The sequence below is a fragment of the Chelmon rostratus genome, chromosome 8 (genome assembly GCF_017976325.1).
Source record: "Chelmon rostratus isolate fCheRos1 chromosome 8, fCheRos1.pri, whole genome shotgun sequence".
In the NCBI taxonomy this organism is placed as follows: domain Eukaryota; kingdom Metazoa; phylum Chordata; class Actinopteri; order Chaetodontiformes; family Chaetodontidae; genus Chelmon; species Chelmon rostratus.
Window position 1 is genome coordinate 12,524,093 of NC_055665.1, and position 13,067 is coordinate 12,537,159.

General features: G+C 42.9%; 1 protein-coding gene across 3 annotated transcripts; it reads left to right on the top strand.

The window, feature by feature from the left end:
• The first annotated feature begins 3,607 nt into the window (after positions 1–3,607).
• On the top strand, positions 3,608–9,271 carry macc1 (MET transcriptional regulator MACC1). Of its 3 annotated transcripts, none has more exons than XM_041942813.1 (5): positions 3,608–3,737; positions 5,306–5,428; positions 5,525–7,575; positions 7,689–7,877; positions 8,000–9,271. In XM_041942813.1, exons 2-5 carry the CDS (start codon positions 5,314–5,316, stop codon positions 8,201–8,203), a joined length of 2,559 nt encoding a protein of 852 aa, XP_041798747.1. In that variant the 5' UTR covers positions 3,608–3,737; positions 5,306–5,313; the 3' UTR covers positions 8,204–9,271. The 3 variants fall into 3 exon arrangements, with proteins under 3 accessions (XP_041798747.1, XP_041798748.1, XP_041798745.1); XM_041942814.1 differs by lacking the exon at positions 3,608–3,737 and adding an exon at positions 3,827–3,920; XM_041942811.1 differs by lacking the exon at positions 3,608–3,737 and having other exon boundaries at positions 5,296–5,428.
• Positions 9,272–13,067: the final 3,796 nt, after the last annotated feature.

Sequence of the window (13,067 nt, forward strand, 5' to 3'; positions counted from 1 at the left end):
TTTTGTGGTTAAAACCACCAACCGCACTGTCATTGTCATCAAACCAGCCAATCTCCTGGGAAAGGCAATTTGACAAGGTTAAGAGGTTAGTAAAAATAATTAACGGTAATTGCTGCAATACTGACAGGGGCGCCCTTAAACAATGCTTTCAGCAATTCGGATTCATTCACGTTGCGGGTGGAGTTTCACCCGTCTGATCGCTGAGTGGAATACCTACAGACTGAGCCCCACTGAGAGAGGCTCCGCTGGTTTTCCACACCCCGATTTCATGACTTGCTCACATCAGTGTCTGTAAAGTAAATGAATGTGAGTTCACTGCAAGTGCATACACACTAAAGTGCACACACACTAAAAAAACACACAGGGTGAAAAATTTACTGAGGGAACACCTTCAATCCTCGAGGCTGCTGAATCACATACAGACCAGAATAAGCGTGACGTGAGACAATCACATTAAACTCAGCAATGTATCTCTATGAATCCAAGCCCCATGATTTTTACAGAAAGCAAGAGACTGGAGATGAAGGTTCCTGCAGGAGGTGAGGCCTGAGACGGCGACTGGGTGAAGACGAGCTTCTACTGTTCAAAAGGTTTCCTTCTGTGATTTCTGTAAGCCACAAACAGGTTTACCAAAGCTTTCCTATCACTATGACAGTGAACCACCACAATACTAAAATATATACTGCGAGATCTGTGACATCAAGTACCAACAACATGTAGTCTATGGCTCCTTCAGTTGATGGACAGGAAATTTGCCAGCAACTACATCGATAACTGATTAATCGAGTTGATTTTCAAGCAAAAGTGCCACACATTTCATGGTTCCTGCTGTTCAGTTATGAGGATTTGCTGCTTTTCCTTGTCTTCCGTTACAGTGAATTGAATATTTTTTGGTTTTGGACTGTGATGGAAATTTTTGACAGCTTTCTGGGGTTTTATAGACCCACTGACTGACTGACTGATGGTGAAAATAATCAGCAAACAAATCAAGAATGAAAATAATATTCAGTTACAGCCCTGATGACGATAGCAGGGTTATGCTGTGTTGTTATTGCTGCATATTAAGAAAGAAGCAGACTTTATTTTGGCCATCAAAAAGCTTTCTTGCTGCTAAATTCGGGCTTGTGTACCTTTTAATACTCGTGGTTGTATCTATATTTCATGAGCTCACAGTTAAAGTATACACAGAGCTTTACACAGCTTTAAACATTCCCGAATCACTGCTTCTGCAGTTGCTTACTTGTTGGGTTGGTGAAAGTCTAAAAACACGTCTGCTCTCTGGTCTTTGAGTAAAAAAACCTGAAGTCTGATCAGAGGAATGGTAGATAAATGGCGCCACCAAGTGGCACAAATGTGTAACTTTCAGACACCATTTCTAGATCTGATCCACATACATTCAAGCTGGCTCATTCTTAACTTGATGACAATGCATTTCATCATCCGGGGGTTAAAAATGAGTTTTCAGTTCTCTCATGTTAACCTTTAACTTCAGTGTTTGAGTCATAAGTTTGTTTCTATGCAAACTGCGCTTAGCAGGCTTTGTTAAAATCTGCTCCTCAATTATGAAATGACAGAGGAAATTCTGTCACTTCGCCTAAAAAAACACAAAAAATGGACTTTAAAACTAGAGATACCTGTAAGCAGTGAAGCTAGATGTGAAGCGTAGCCACCAAAAATGTACGTATCGTTTTCCAAGGTTTAAACACTATATTAGCTGCAGGGAAGTGGCATTAAAGTTACACTGTTGTTGCAGCCATGTTGTAAAGCAGTTTACTCCTGAACATTTTCAGCAATTCTCAGTTTAGTCTATTAACAGTAACAACACGAAAGCCATTCCTTTAAGATGAAGTCAAGAACAATGGCTCATTGTTGTGAGAAGATTAAAGTATTAATACAAACGTTACTGCACCTCATAATACACACCGACAGGCCCTTTTCACAGCAGACCTTCTGACCTGTCAGAGTAGCACAAGTGCGTCATAAATGTTATTATTTACACATGTGCCTCGTGTCAAACTGTATTTAATGAAGAGTGCGCATTAAAGGAGTCTGGAGTTATTCTGGATTTTTCTTCTTGTCAAGGAATCCCATGAAAAAACAAGATTAACAAAGTGTCTCTCAATACTTTCTGACTTCTCTCCTCTTCAAACGTCTGGCACAGAGGAATGTACTATTTCATGCTTCACATACACGGGCAGTGCTTGGTTTTGGGATTTTCATGGGATTTGTGGGAAATAAAAAATCAATTAAAAAGGAAAAACAGAGCACGCCAGCAGCCTTATCCCACCAGTGTTCTCCAAACAGCCACAAGGGAGCAGAATACACTCACATGTGTGGCCTCTGTTCCAGATACTTGAGGCAAAGTGATGTGACTCAGCGCTGATCGTGAAATGCAACTGTGTGGCGTGTGGGAGGCATGCAGATTTCCTCCGTTCTGCTCCATATTTCAGTGACACCAGCATCATCGCGAACGATGCAAAACAAGACAAAGCAAAACCGGTGACATTTCAGCAACGGGCAGGTTTTCAGCTGAATCACACATTTAATAAAACACTTCCACTTCTGCAGCAGGGGGTGCTTGTTAGTCATGCCAGAGTCCAGACTCCTGCAGCCCCTGACCAGATCCGCGATGAAAATTCATAATCCACTCAAGAGTGCTTAGTTGCATTCCTGGAGATCTGACTGCCTTCGGATGCCAGGGCCCGCATCCAAAGACCACAACGGCTCTGACAGAACACTTCAACTTTCAGCATGGATATTCATCAGCGAAAGATAACAGCTGCAAAACAAACAGCGAGCCTCTGCACGGGGGGGGCTCTTCACACACTTCGGCATGCAACTGTTCCACTTCGGCGTTAAAGCTGCACGCTTGAATTTGTGGCTTCCTGTGATATTATTTCTGTCAGGATTAAATGGGATGGAACAGTCTTGAGTTTGTGATCTATTCAGGCATTCATCACAGCATTACCTGTTCGGTGAGACAGCATGACTTGTGTCCTTGATGAGATTAAGTTCTGTTAACCTCTCAGCTCGTTTTGTCTTTGATCTGTAGCGGTGATAATGACACAGTAAAATCAATAAAGCCCTGCTGTTACCGACAGAAGTCTCAAATGAATGAGAGGAAAAACTGTAATGAGCCTCGGGCTTCTTTTGTCATCTCTGCTTTACTCACTGACAACAGCAATCACGTGAGCACCTGCACGCGCGCGCGCGCACACACACACACACACACACACACACACACACACACACACACACAGCTATGTGCTCTGCAGAAGCTGTTTGAGTATAAATGCATTTAACTCATAACTCATCTTTAAGCTAAACGCTTACTGTGTGGGTTTAAATTCTTTTCATGTGCCGCTTCGTCGAATTAGTGACCTCAGACCCGTGCGATAGCGCGCTTTCACCGCCTTTCCCGCACGCTTGTTGCTCCACTCGCACGCCCGGCGAAACCGCAGGTATCGCTCAGTTTCAGGTGTTGCAAGTCCCGTGCGTCAACGCAGAGGTGCATTGTGGGCGTTGTAGTTGTCGGCCCGGAGAGGCCTCCTCCTCCGCTGCGGGTTCCTGCACGTTTGTGAACTTCCAGTCCCAAAATGCTCCGTGCCTGAGAGCCAACAGGAGCAAAGCGCTGTAACGTGAGGAGGCCAGCTTTAGAGATACGCCCCAGACAAGCAGTGTAAATGATATTGGACTGGCCTCCTTTCCTGCCAAACTGCAACCACCTCATGCCGACGGTGAGATCAAACTTTGTTTTCTTTTCTGCCATTTGATGGTTTTTCTTCTCGCATGTTCAGAATAGGAAGTAATCTCAGTAGGACCTGCTTTATTAACGTGTAACCAGGCTGAAAGCAGCAGCCTGCCCACAGCAGTCAGACTGCACACAGAGCTGAGAGCCAGCAAAGATGGATACCTGAGGGGTTTGTTTTGTTTGTTTTTAGCGTGTTTGTGTTGTATGTTGTTGTTTTATGGAATTTTAAAATGTATGCATGGCTTGTATTTATGTGTATGGTTGTTTTTGTAAATGTATGCATGAGTATGGATGCATGTGTATATAGATAGATGTATGGTTTTATGTTTTTTATGATGTAACATCTTCTATAGAAATATTTCTTTTTCTATTCATGTAATTTCTGCCTGTGTTCACTTCTAACAGTGAGCATGAATGCTAATAAACCCCAGCTGGATTGCTGAGTGTGTGACACACACCTGTTCACTGCTGGTGGTTGTCAGCGTGGCTGCTGGCATGATGAAGCAGGAGCTCAGGGATTTTATGCCTGAATCTGTGCTGCTGACTGTTTCTTGCTCTGTTTGGATTATTAATAAATGTAAGATTTGTTTGGAAATATTTTCAGATGATTAAATGAAAAAGAAGCAGTGGAAGATTGCGATCAGAATAGTTTAGTTAATACTGAGAGGGGTTGCTGTGCGACAGGAATCACAGCACAGTGCGTAGGAAATCAGCCTGTCATGCAGTTTTTCATCAGGATATGAAATACAGCCAGCATTTCATACATTATTTCATATAGAACTGTAACAATGTCAGTACAGTGGATCTGCACTTTGATCACAGCAAGAAGTGCTGAGAGAACCGACTACTGTGTCATAGGCTTGACAAGACCAACCTGTTTTTGTGCACTGGTGTAAGAAACCACATTATTTATGACTGACTCACTGTGACAAGTCATGAATGGGTAGTGTCCTTTTATGCAAACAAGTGACAGCCGAAGAGTTCAGGCTTTATTCTCTGTTTTGGAACAGTTTCTGTCACAGACGAGAAGCCCTGCAGAAAGCCTGGGGCTCAGCGTGTTGGGGAAACATAGCTGAGGCGCAACAATTGCTTTACTCACATGTCTTACATTGTGTAGGCACTGGTTGTTGTCATGTGTCGCAACCTTACAAAATGTATGTCTGCTTATCGATAAGTGTACTTTGATTTGATGGACCCATGTGCCTCTTACTTTCTTTATTAATCTTCAGTAAAATGAAAACAAGTATTCATATTTGAGAAGCTGTAGCCAGGGAAGTTAGTTGCTTTAATAACTTGCAAGATCATCAATATTGTTGCACTGTTGTATTAATTTTCTGTTCAATGAATTGATTAATTGATGAATTTTATTAGCTAGATGAGTTATATTAATACTTGTGGAAAAATAATATTCATTTAGTATATAAAAGGTAGTTTGTTCTACTTCAGAACCCCTGTTTGCATATTTAAGGGATAATGTTAAGTAAGGACTACACAAGCAAAAGCTGCAGGTAAAAGTATAGTATAAAAGTTTCAATCTAGTTTTTATGTTTACAGATGAAAATATGGCAGCTGGAAGAGCAAAGTCTGTCCGTCGTGTTGGGAGTCTAATGCGGAGTAAGTCTGAGGGGACGTTGATTGACTTGGACGTCAATGTTTCAGCCAGTGACAACTTGAACGGTAAAGTTCTCCTTTTGAAGTATAAACAAAACCAAATTTTAAAAACCTGTTGATATTGTTAACAGACGTCCTAAGCACACTGTGATATTTCCACAGGTGGGTATGTGACACGAATAACCCAGAACTCCGAGTGGCCACTTTTACAGCCAGAAGTCGCGCTTTCATCTCAATCAAAAAACCCCTTTTGGAACAAACTGTCCGGATCAAATCCTTTCCTGGATGACATTGTACACGGCAGCACAGACAAGCACATTTCCAACACATCAGACGTAAAACAAGACAACGAAAAGCATTTAGACACGAATAACGATGACGCCGTCAGCACATCTTCTGATGAAGGCGACTTGGGAGACTTTTTGGAAAAGAAGCACAAAGCCAGCAACAGATCTGGGAGATGGAGAAGTGCCTCAGATATTCTGGATGATCTGGAGAGAAAAGTGCCAAAACGGGCAAACAGCTTCCGGCCGCCCGAGCCGGTGCTGAACCCAGATTTTGAGTGGCTAAAGAATGACCGAGAGGCCTATAAGATGGCCTGGCTGAGCCACAGGCAGCTAACCCGCTCGTGTCTGGACTTAAATCTGATGAGCCAGAGTCCAGGGTGGGCTCAGACCCAGGCCACTGGCTTTCAGGTCATCAGCAAGATCGGCCACGCTGGAGGCTCGGTACGTTTACCAGACTCAGAAATTAGCATCCATATCCCGGAAGGCCATGTTCCTCCTGGGGATGTCCAGGAAGTTACACTGAAAGCAATGCTAGACCCTCCTCCTGGACTCAATAACAACTATATGACAACCATGAGTCCACTTCTAGAGGTGGTCCTCAGCAACATCAACACAAAGAAGTGTATCTCTCTGGACATTAAACTGTCTGGAGATGTGAAGAGTGATCCAATAAGTCAGGTGATGACTAGTGTGGTCGCGATGGTGTCCAACAAGAGAGAGGGACCTTATCTTAAAGTGAACAACTGTTACATTCACAAGAACATGATGCAGATAACGCTCCAGGACCTGAAGACACATTTTTACGTGGTTGCAGTCGCAGAGGCCTCTGCAGTCCAGTCCCCGGCCACATCAGTGTGGGATTATCTTGACCGTCAAGTCACGGTAGCAGTTTATGGCCCCAGGTACATCCATCCATCATTCAAGGTTGTAATAGTGGTTTGCTGTCACGAGGACGTCCCCACGAAGCTTCCGTTTTCAGTCACCTGCAGAGGGAACAAGAACTTGCCTCCACTCGTGCTGCAGCTTTGGGGCAAACACGGTTTTAAACCAGACAAAGTGAACGACCTGCATGTCGGGATTGACCTCTCAGACTCTGTGTTTAAAATCAAACCTGAGGAGAGACTGAAAGAAGTGAGACAAAGTCAGCTCAAAATAGGGACTGTTTTGCATCTGCCAGTTGCGTTATCTTGTGCTAGTAATACAGAAATGACTCCGTTTAAATTAGATCTGCAAGTGAAGGAAGCCAACGCTGACACTGTTGCACATTTCCAGGTGCTTTCCCCTCCCGCAGCACCCATAAGATCAGAGAAGCGAGTGCCAAGGCCGATAGAGAAGCGGATTGAAATGGCAAGAACCTCACCTATTCCTGAGGAAAGTGTTCCGGATTTCCCCAAATTCACTGACAGACCTGTGCCTCTAGACTGGTATGGTGTCGCCCTAAAGTCAGTTCTCCGTCAGCCACGTGTTGACTACCTCCTGGAGTATTTCAAGGGGGACACTGTGGCTCTCCTATCCAGAGAGACTGTTAGGTCGGTGGGTAACTCAAAAGTAAAGGAGTGGTATATCGGGTTCCTCCGTGGCAGGACTGGTTTGATTCACTGCAAAAACGTCAAGCTCATAACCAGAGACCAAGTGATCGACTTCACCGGCATTCAGATCACCACAGAGGTCCTCCTGGACAACATGACTCTGCCCTTCAAGAAGCTTACTTACATGTACTCGGCCATCCAGACGCTGATCACTGAGCACATAACCAGCTGGAGAGCTTTTGCTGATGCTTTAGGGTACAGCAACCTGTCGCTGGACTCCATCACGCGGAGGTATGCCGAAACTGAGGCCGATAAAGTGGCCTGCGTGCTGGAAAAGCTGAAAGAAGACTGCCACGCCGAGAAGACCAGGAAGAAGTTCCTGCACGAGCTTCTGGTGGTAAGCACACAGACCACCACTCATGCTGTAGAAGTTTCTTAGCTGGCATGCTCTGATTTCCTGTGCTGTCCATGGTTTTTGTGACAGTGTGTCTCGGTGTTTGTCGCCTTTAGGGTCTGTTAAAGATGGACTCTGTGAATCTTGTGGCCCAGCTGATACAGAACACAGTCATCCTGTCCACTGCCGTGGAGCTGGGAATCCGATGGCGGGAGCTCGCTGAGAAGGCCGGAAAACTCTCCAGCACTCACATAGCGGGCTATGAGGCACCGCACCGAGGGAAGGGCGGAGAAGTCAGTCCCCAGGTCAGTTTAACACAAGACACTGAAACTGCAAGTGATGGATGCATAGTAGATAACATTCTGACATGCCTTAAATGCGATGTTCATTTTATTCTACACATTCTGCATTTCCTGTTCTGTTTCAGTCCATGTGGAAGCCTGCTTATGACTTCCTGTACTCCTGGAGTCTGCGTTACAGAGACAGCTACAGGGACATGATCCAGGATCTGCACCTGGTCCTGGACAAAATGAAAAACCCCGCCACCAAACAGTGGAGGCTGCTGACCGGTGCCCTCATCACAGTGAACTGCCTCGACATCTTTCGAGCCTCCGCATACCCAAAGTCCTAAACTTTATGCAAACGCACTCGTGACCACAGCGACCTCCACGCACCTGGGAAAAGCGGAGGCAGGGAGGTTTTGTTATCCTGCAACAAGGTTTTGATGTTTTTGTTGTTACTCGCCTCCTTTTTTTTGCTGTATACTTTAGCTTGCTTTGATTTCATGCGCATTTTTACACAAGAAATTAGAAGCAACTTTTCTGAAACTCAGTCAGGTACTTGCACTATATGTTTAGATCCCACTTGGTGAGTGTAAAATATGTTCTCACAAGTTTTGAGCTGTGAAGGAATGTCACTCGATGTTGCAAACAGAAGAAAAGGACGTTTAGTTTGTCACTTTTCCTCTAGTGTGTCTGTGCAAATGTGATGAAGCCTTAAAGTAAGTTTTTGTGAAATGTTCATGAGGTCAGTAGTTCAGCCATCTTTGGTATCAGTAATCTCAACTTGTGTATCCCCTTGGCTTTTAATAGTAGGCTGCTACTAGATAGAAATCTGCATTACTGAACAAGCAGGTTTCTACGTTGTTATTTATGAATGTATATGATTAGATTTCTTATACTACTTTACTTAAATCACTGACTGTATTCAGTTTGATTTTTATTGGGATCAATGTGATCAGTGGGACTTTAAGCTTTTCCTATTTAATGATATTCAACCGAGTAGTTGAATGAACAGTCTGAAAACTAAGAATGTGAACACTGTTGCTGACTAACAGTCTGAGGGCCTGCAGTGCGCTGAGCTGTGCTGAAAGTTGAGAATGTTCTACCAAAGTGAAATTTTCCTGATGCCAGCGAACAAGCCTTAAAGATGCCACTGTACATGTGCCATAAACTATCGCTGTCTTAAATATTACTGTGCTATTTTTATAATGTAATGTAAATGTATTAGATGTGTACAAAGCAGATGTTGATGTTTGTATGATCAGATTGCCAAATGGAAACCTTGTATCTTAGAGTGGTGCCATACACAGTAAGCAGTGCCTTCATTCACTGAAATGTGAGACAACCATTGCTATCCTTGATCCTGAAATAGAGTTGTGTTGCATTAGATGTGAATAAAAGTTACTGCAGAAAACTCTGCATTTGATTAACTGAGGAGATTTAATAACTAATAGCTAATGTGAGCATGCAGGACAATGACAAAAACTGCTATACCTGTTTTCAAATCTTTAATACTTTACAACTTATGCTGCAGTTTTCCCAGTTAATGACACCATAGGGGGAAAAAATTACCTTTCCTGAGGTGTTTTCCACTTATTCTCTCTGACTGTTTGCTTTTCCCTTCACTGTTTGTTTAAGCCAGTTTCAGCTGAGAGCATTGTGTGCCGGCTCTCCATCAAACAGAGAGCTGCTGCTGAACCGACTTTACTTTGGCTCATTGAATGCACCTCAGGAAAAGTAAATCAAATAGGGAAAACGGTATCAGGCAACACAGTGAAGTGATTCAATCCCCGAGCTGAGAGTGATTGTATAAAGTTGCGCTTCAGAGGTTCGTTATGTAAGAGCTGATGATAAACAGTGTAGGATAATTGTGCACGAAGGAGCTTAGAGGGAACGTCAAGGACAAAATCAGCTCTATGAAACATTGGATTTTTAGTGAGATGCCAAACAAGAAATAATTTGCACATCACTCCTGAGATTTTCTAAGAAAACAAATTTTGTATAAGCATCTATCAGACGGAGCAGTCGTATCTGTCTTCCTTTTATTACCCTTTAATGCCTCCTGGTCAGCCAGAATTGTGTCACTTCTCTGGCAGCAAGTAAAGAAAAGCTCATAATTCAGCGGTGGAAAAACACAGCAAAAACATTAAGATTAATTGGGCATTTCTGCTAAAACATAAAGGAATTCTGCAGAAGTTGTAGCACAGAGCTGCTGTGATACTGTTACAAATCTACGTAGAGAAAGCCAAAAAGCTACTTGTGCAGACTAGAGCGATAATCAGCTGACTTTGCAAAATGAATATACCAATATTTTAAGCATTTAACAGTGGACTCCTTTGGGCAGAGCAGTTCGTGCAGCGCTGATCTGTGAGCTCTGATTATTTATTAGGGAGGACAAAGGTTCGCTGTTCTCATGAGAGTTGAACATGAATGAGGGTCAGTTCAGGCGAGGGAGTTTCTGCCAGTTTATCTACCTGAAGCTCCAGCTCAAACACATGACTCATCATAGATAAACAGTCAACAATGAGCCATAGAGCCAAACATTAATGATTAATTATCAATCCGGAACATTGTTGTTGTAGCTGTGAACATCTTAAATTATGACCATAGCGTCATGTGCTCATTTACAGTATAAAATATCAAAAGTTAACAGCAATGTTCATGATTTAATATAAAAATATGTGCATGAATATAAAGTGTATTGATGCTTGAATCAATTATGTAAATGAGCTTTATAGAATTAGGAGCATAGATGATAAAAGTACAAATTTTCCTCTATATTTCAAGTATAGAGACATTATGTGTTGGGGTGTAGCTTTTGTTGTCACAGAGAGACACGGGGTGCAGCACTGATAGCGTTACAGTGAAGTGAGGGGAACAAGTGGAAAACGTTCAAGGCATCCAATTTAAAAATGGACACTGCCTTTTTAGGACCCCGTGTTTCAGATGCAGTGAGGTGTTAAACTTTGCGACTAATGAAATGTGACCACTTTTGTTTCAGGAGCCTTTTATAGCAGCAGTGTGAGAGTGCAGAAAACAGTTTATTATTATGAATATTGCTGCCTGTCTCAGGCTTGTATGTCATCCATGGACATCGTAAGCAGAGGACGTGGCTGTGGAGAATGGTGATGGCTTAATGCTGATTTCAGTATGAAAGGATAAACAACGCTTTTTCATCACCCACTGGCCGTTTCATTAGGTACACTATGATTGACAGTGTCAGGGAGGTACTAGTTTAATTGCTTGTTAATTATTGAGGTTGTAGTTTGCAGGGGTGTTGACCTGGACTGCATTATACCCACCCCATTTAGATACATGGGGCAGAATATTGGAAAACCCCTTTCAATACAATGCGCTCCAGTGCAAGAACACCACCCACTGTGACTTCAATAATAAACAGGAAGTAGGATTGTTCCGTTTCTGATAGTGTCAACAAAAACTGAATAATGATACGAATAAGAAGAAGAAAAAGAAAAGAGGATGATGATGAAGAAGAAGCACCTTACTCAGAGATACTTTACCTGGTGAAAGACAACTACAAACAACTAGAAGCAGTAGAAGCAAATAACAATGGAACAGCTACAACAATGAAAGATAACGGGGGGCACAATGGATCATAGATTAAAAGGATTTAAGTAGGTGGGTTTGAGCACAGTGTTGACAGAGGGGAGTGAGGGAGAATGTCTGAGGAGTTGGGGGAGCTTCATGAAAGCAGAATTCATGGCAGAGCTGCTCTTTTAGATCACATTAGATTGCACAAGTGTACATAATGAAGTGGCCGCTGAGTGTTTATTTGACCTCTGCAGCCCTTCAAGTGTCCATGATGGTGCTGCTAGACCGAGAGTCAGAGGGTCCCTGTTATTGACCCAGTACACCTGACAACAAGCCACGGCTAAACAGCTGAGGATGCATTGAACTGAACCGCAAAATGAGTGAAACTAAAAACTATATTTAAATAAAATATACACAAGAGGCCTACAGGGATTTTTTCAGATCTATTTGCATCTGGATGATCTTACAGTGTCAAGTACAGTAAGTGACCACGTCGCCTCCTACTTTTAGAGCAACACTGGGCATCCAAATTCAAAGGTCGGCTTGCAAGTGTTTTATTGCCAAACTAACCCCAGTTATTGTCATCTATTTACAACAAGACAGTCTTCATTTGTTTTGAAATTAATCTCCTTTTTTTACTGTTACGTGGGCTTTTGTTCACTTTAATTATGGGCATTGTTGTTCTGAATGACTCACTTCCCATTAGGAGAGAACTATTTTTGCGTTCTTTGAGTTTTCTGGTATTTATGGACCAGAAAATATACAGCAGGAAAATGAACACACCACAACAGAGCCACCACAACACTTAAGCGACTGGCTTTTTTTTTTTTTGACATACCACATTTACTCATCCACTTTTTGAGCGTAGGCTGAAGTTTGACTCATCTTTTTTTGTTTTTGTTTTTTTTTGTCCACTTCTCAGTAGACCGCTGTCTGTCTTATTTTTACCGCTTCGCTCACAAAACAGCATTTTTAGCTGTGGGAAGGGCTGACTAAAGCGTCTCTCCTCTGACCTCTGAACAGACTTTTCTCAGTGAAACTACATGATCAAAAGGGATCATATATACATCACAGTCATGCGTTTATGTCCACACACACTTCTCCAGACTGCTGGTTCGCTCAGAGCTCCGTGCCAGCATGAGCCACTGCTGTTCCTCTTTACACATCAACAAATTAACACATTAAGTAGTCCATGTCACCGATGCTCCTGCCAAACATGTGCCAATGCTAAGTCCCTGCCTTCCAGTGTGTGAACATTTAAGGAAAATACAAGCCGAAGCGTCTCCTGTGGATTCTGTGGATCCTGTTGGTTATTTGCAGAACAAAATGTGACACTGAAAATGCTCTCACACTGCACTCCTAAGTGCATCCCTTGACTGCAGCATTAAAATTCCAGGAATGCATTAAACCAGGCACACGTCCAAGATGCTGAGGTCTGTTCTGCTATGCACGTTATGTTTCCTCAGCATACCTCGTGTGTATTTCCTGCTTTCTGGGCTTCTTCATTCAAGGCAAATACTCATCACAGATTGCATTTCAAGAAGCGTCCCAGACAGACGCAGTTCTTCATCAAGGTGAGACCTCACAAACAAAGCCCATCTCAGCTGCTCGATCTGCTCCGGTGATCCAGGCAGGATTAAGGAAAGGTTGGCTGGATTTTCT

Bases quoted from the DNA above. Each gene is read 5' to 3' on its own strand.
- macc1 (XM_041942811.1), top strand. From the start codon at position 5,296: ATGTTTACAGATGAAAATATGGCAGCTGGAAGAGCAAAGTCTGTCCGT. The intron at 7,576-7,688 runs GTAAGCACACAG...TGTCGCCTTTAG, and splicing joins TCCTGCACGAGCTTCTGGTG to GGTCTGTTAAAGATGGACTC. The intron at 7,878-7,999 runs GTCAGTTTAACA...GTTCTGTTTCAG, and splicing joins GCGGAGAAGTCAGTCCCCAG to TCCATGTGGAAGCCTGCTTA.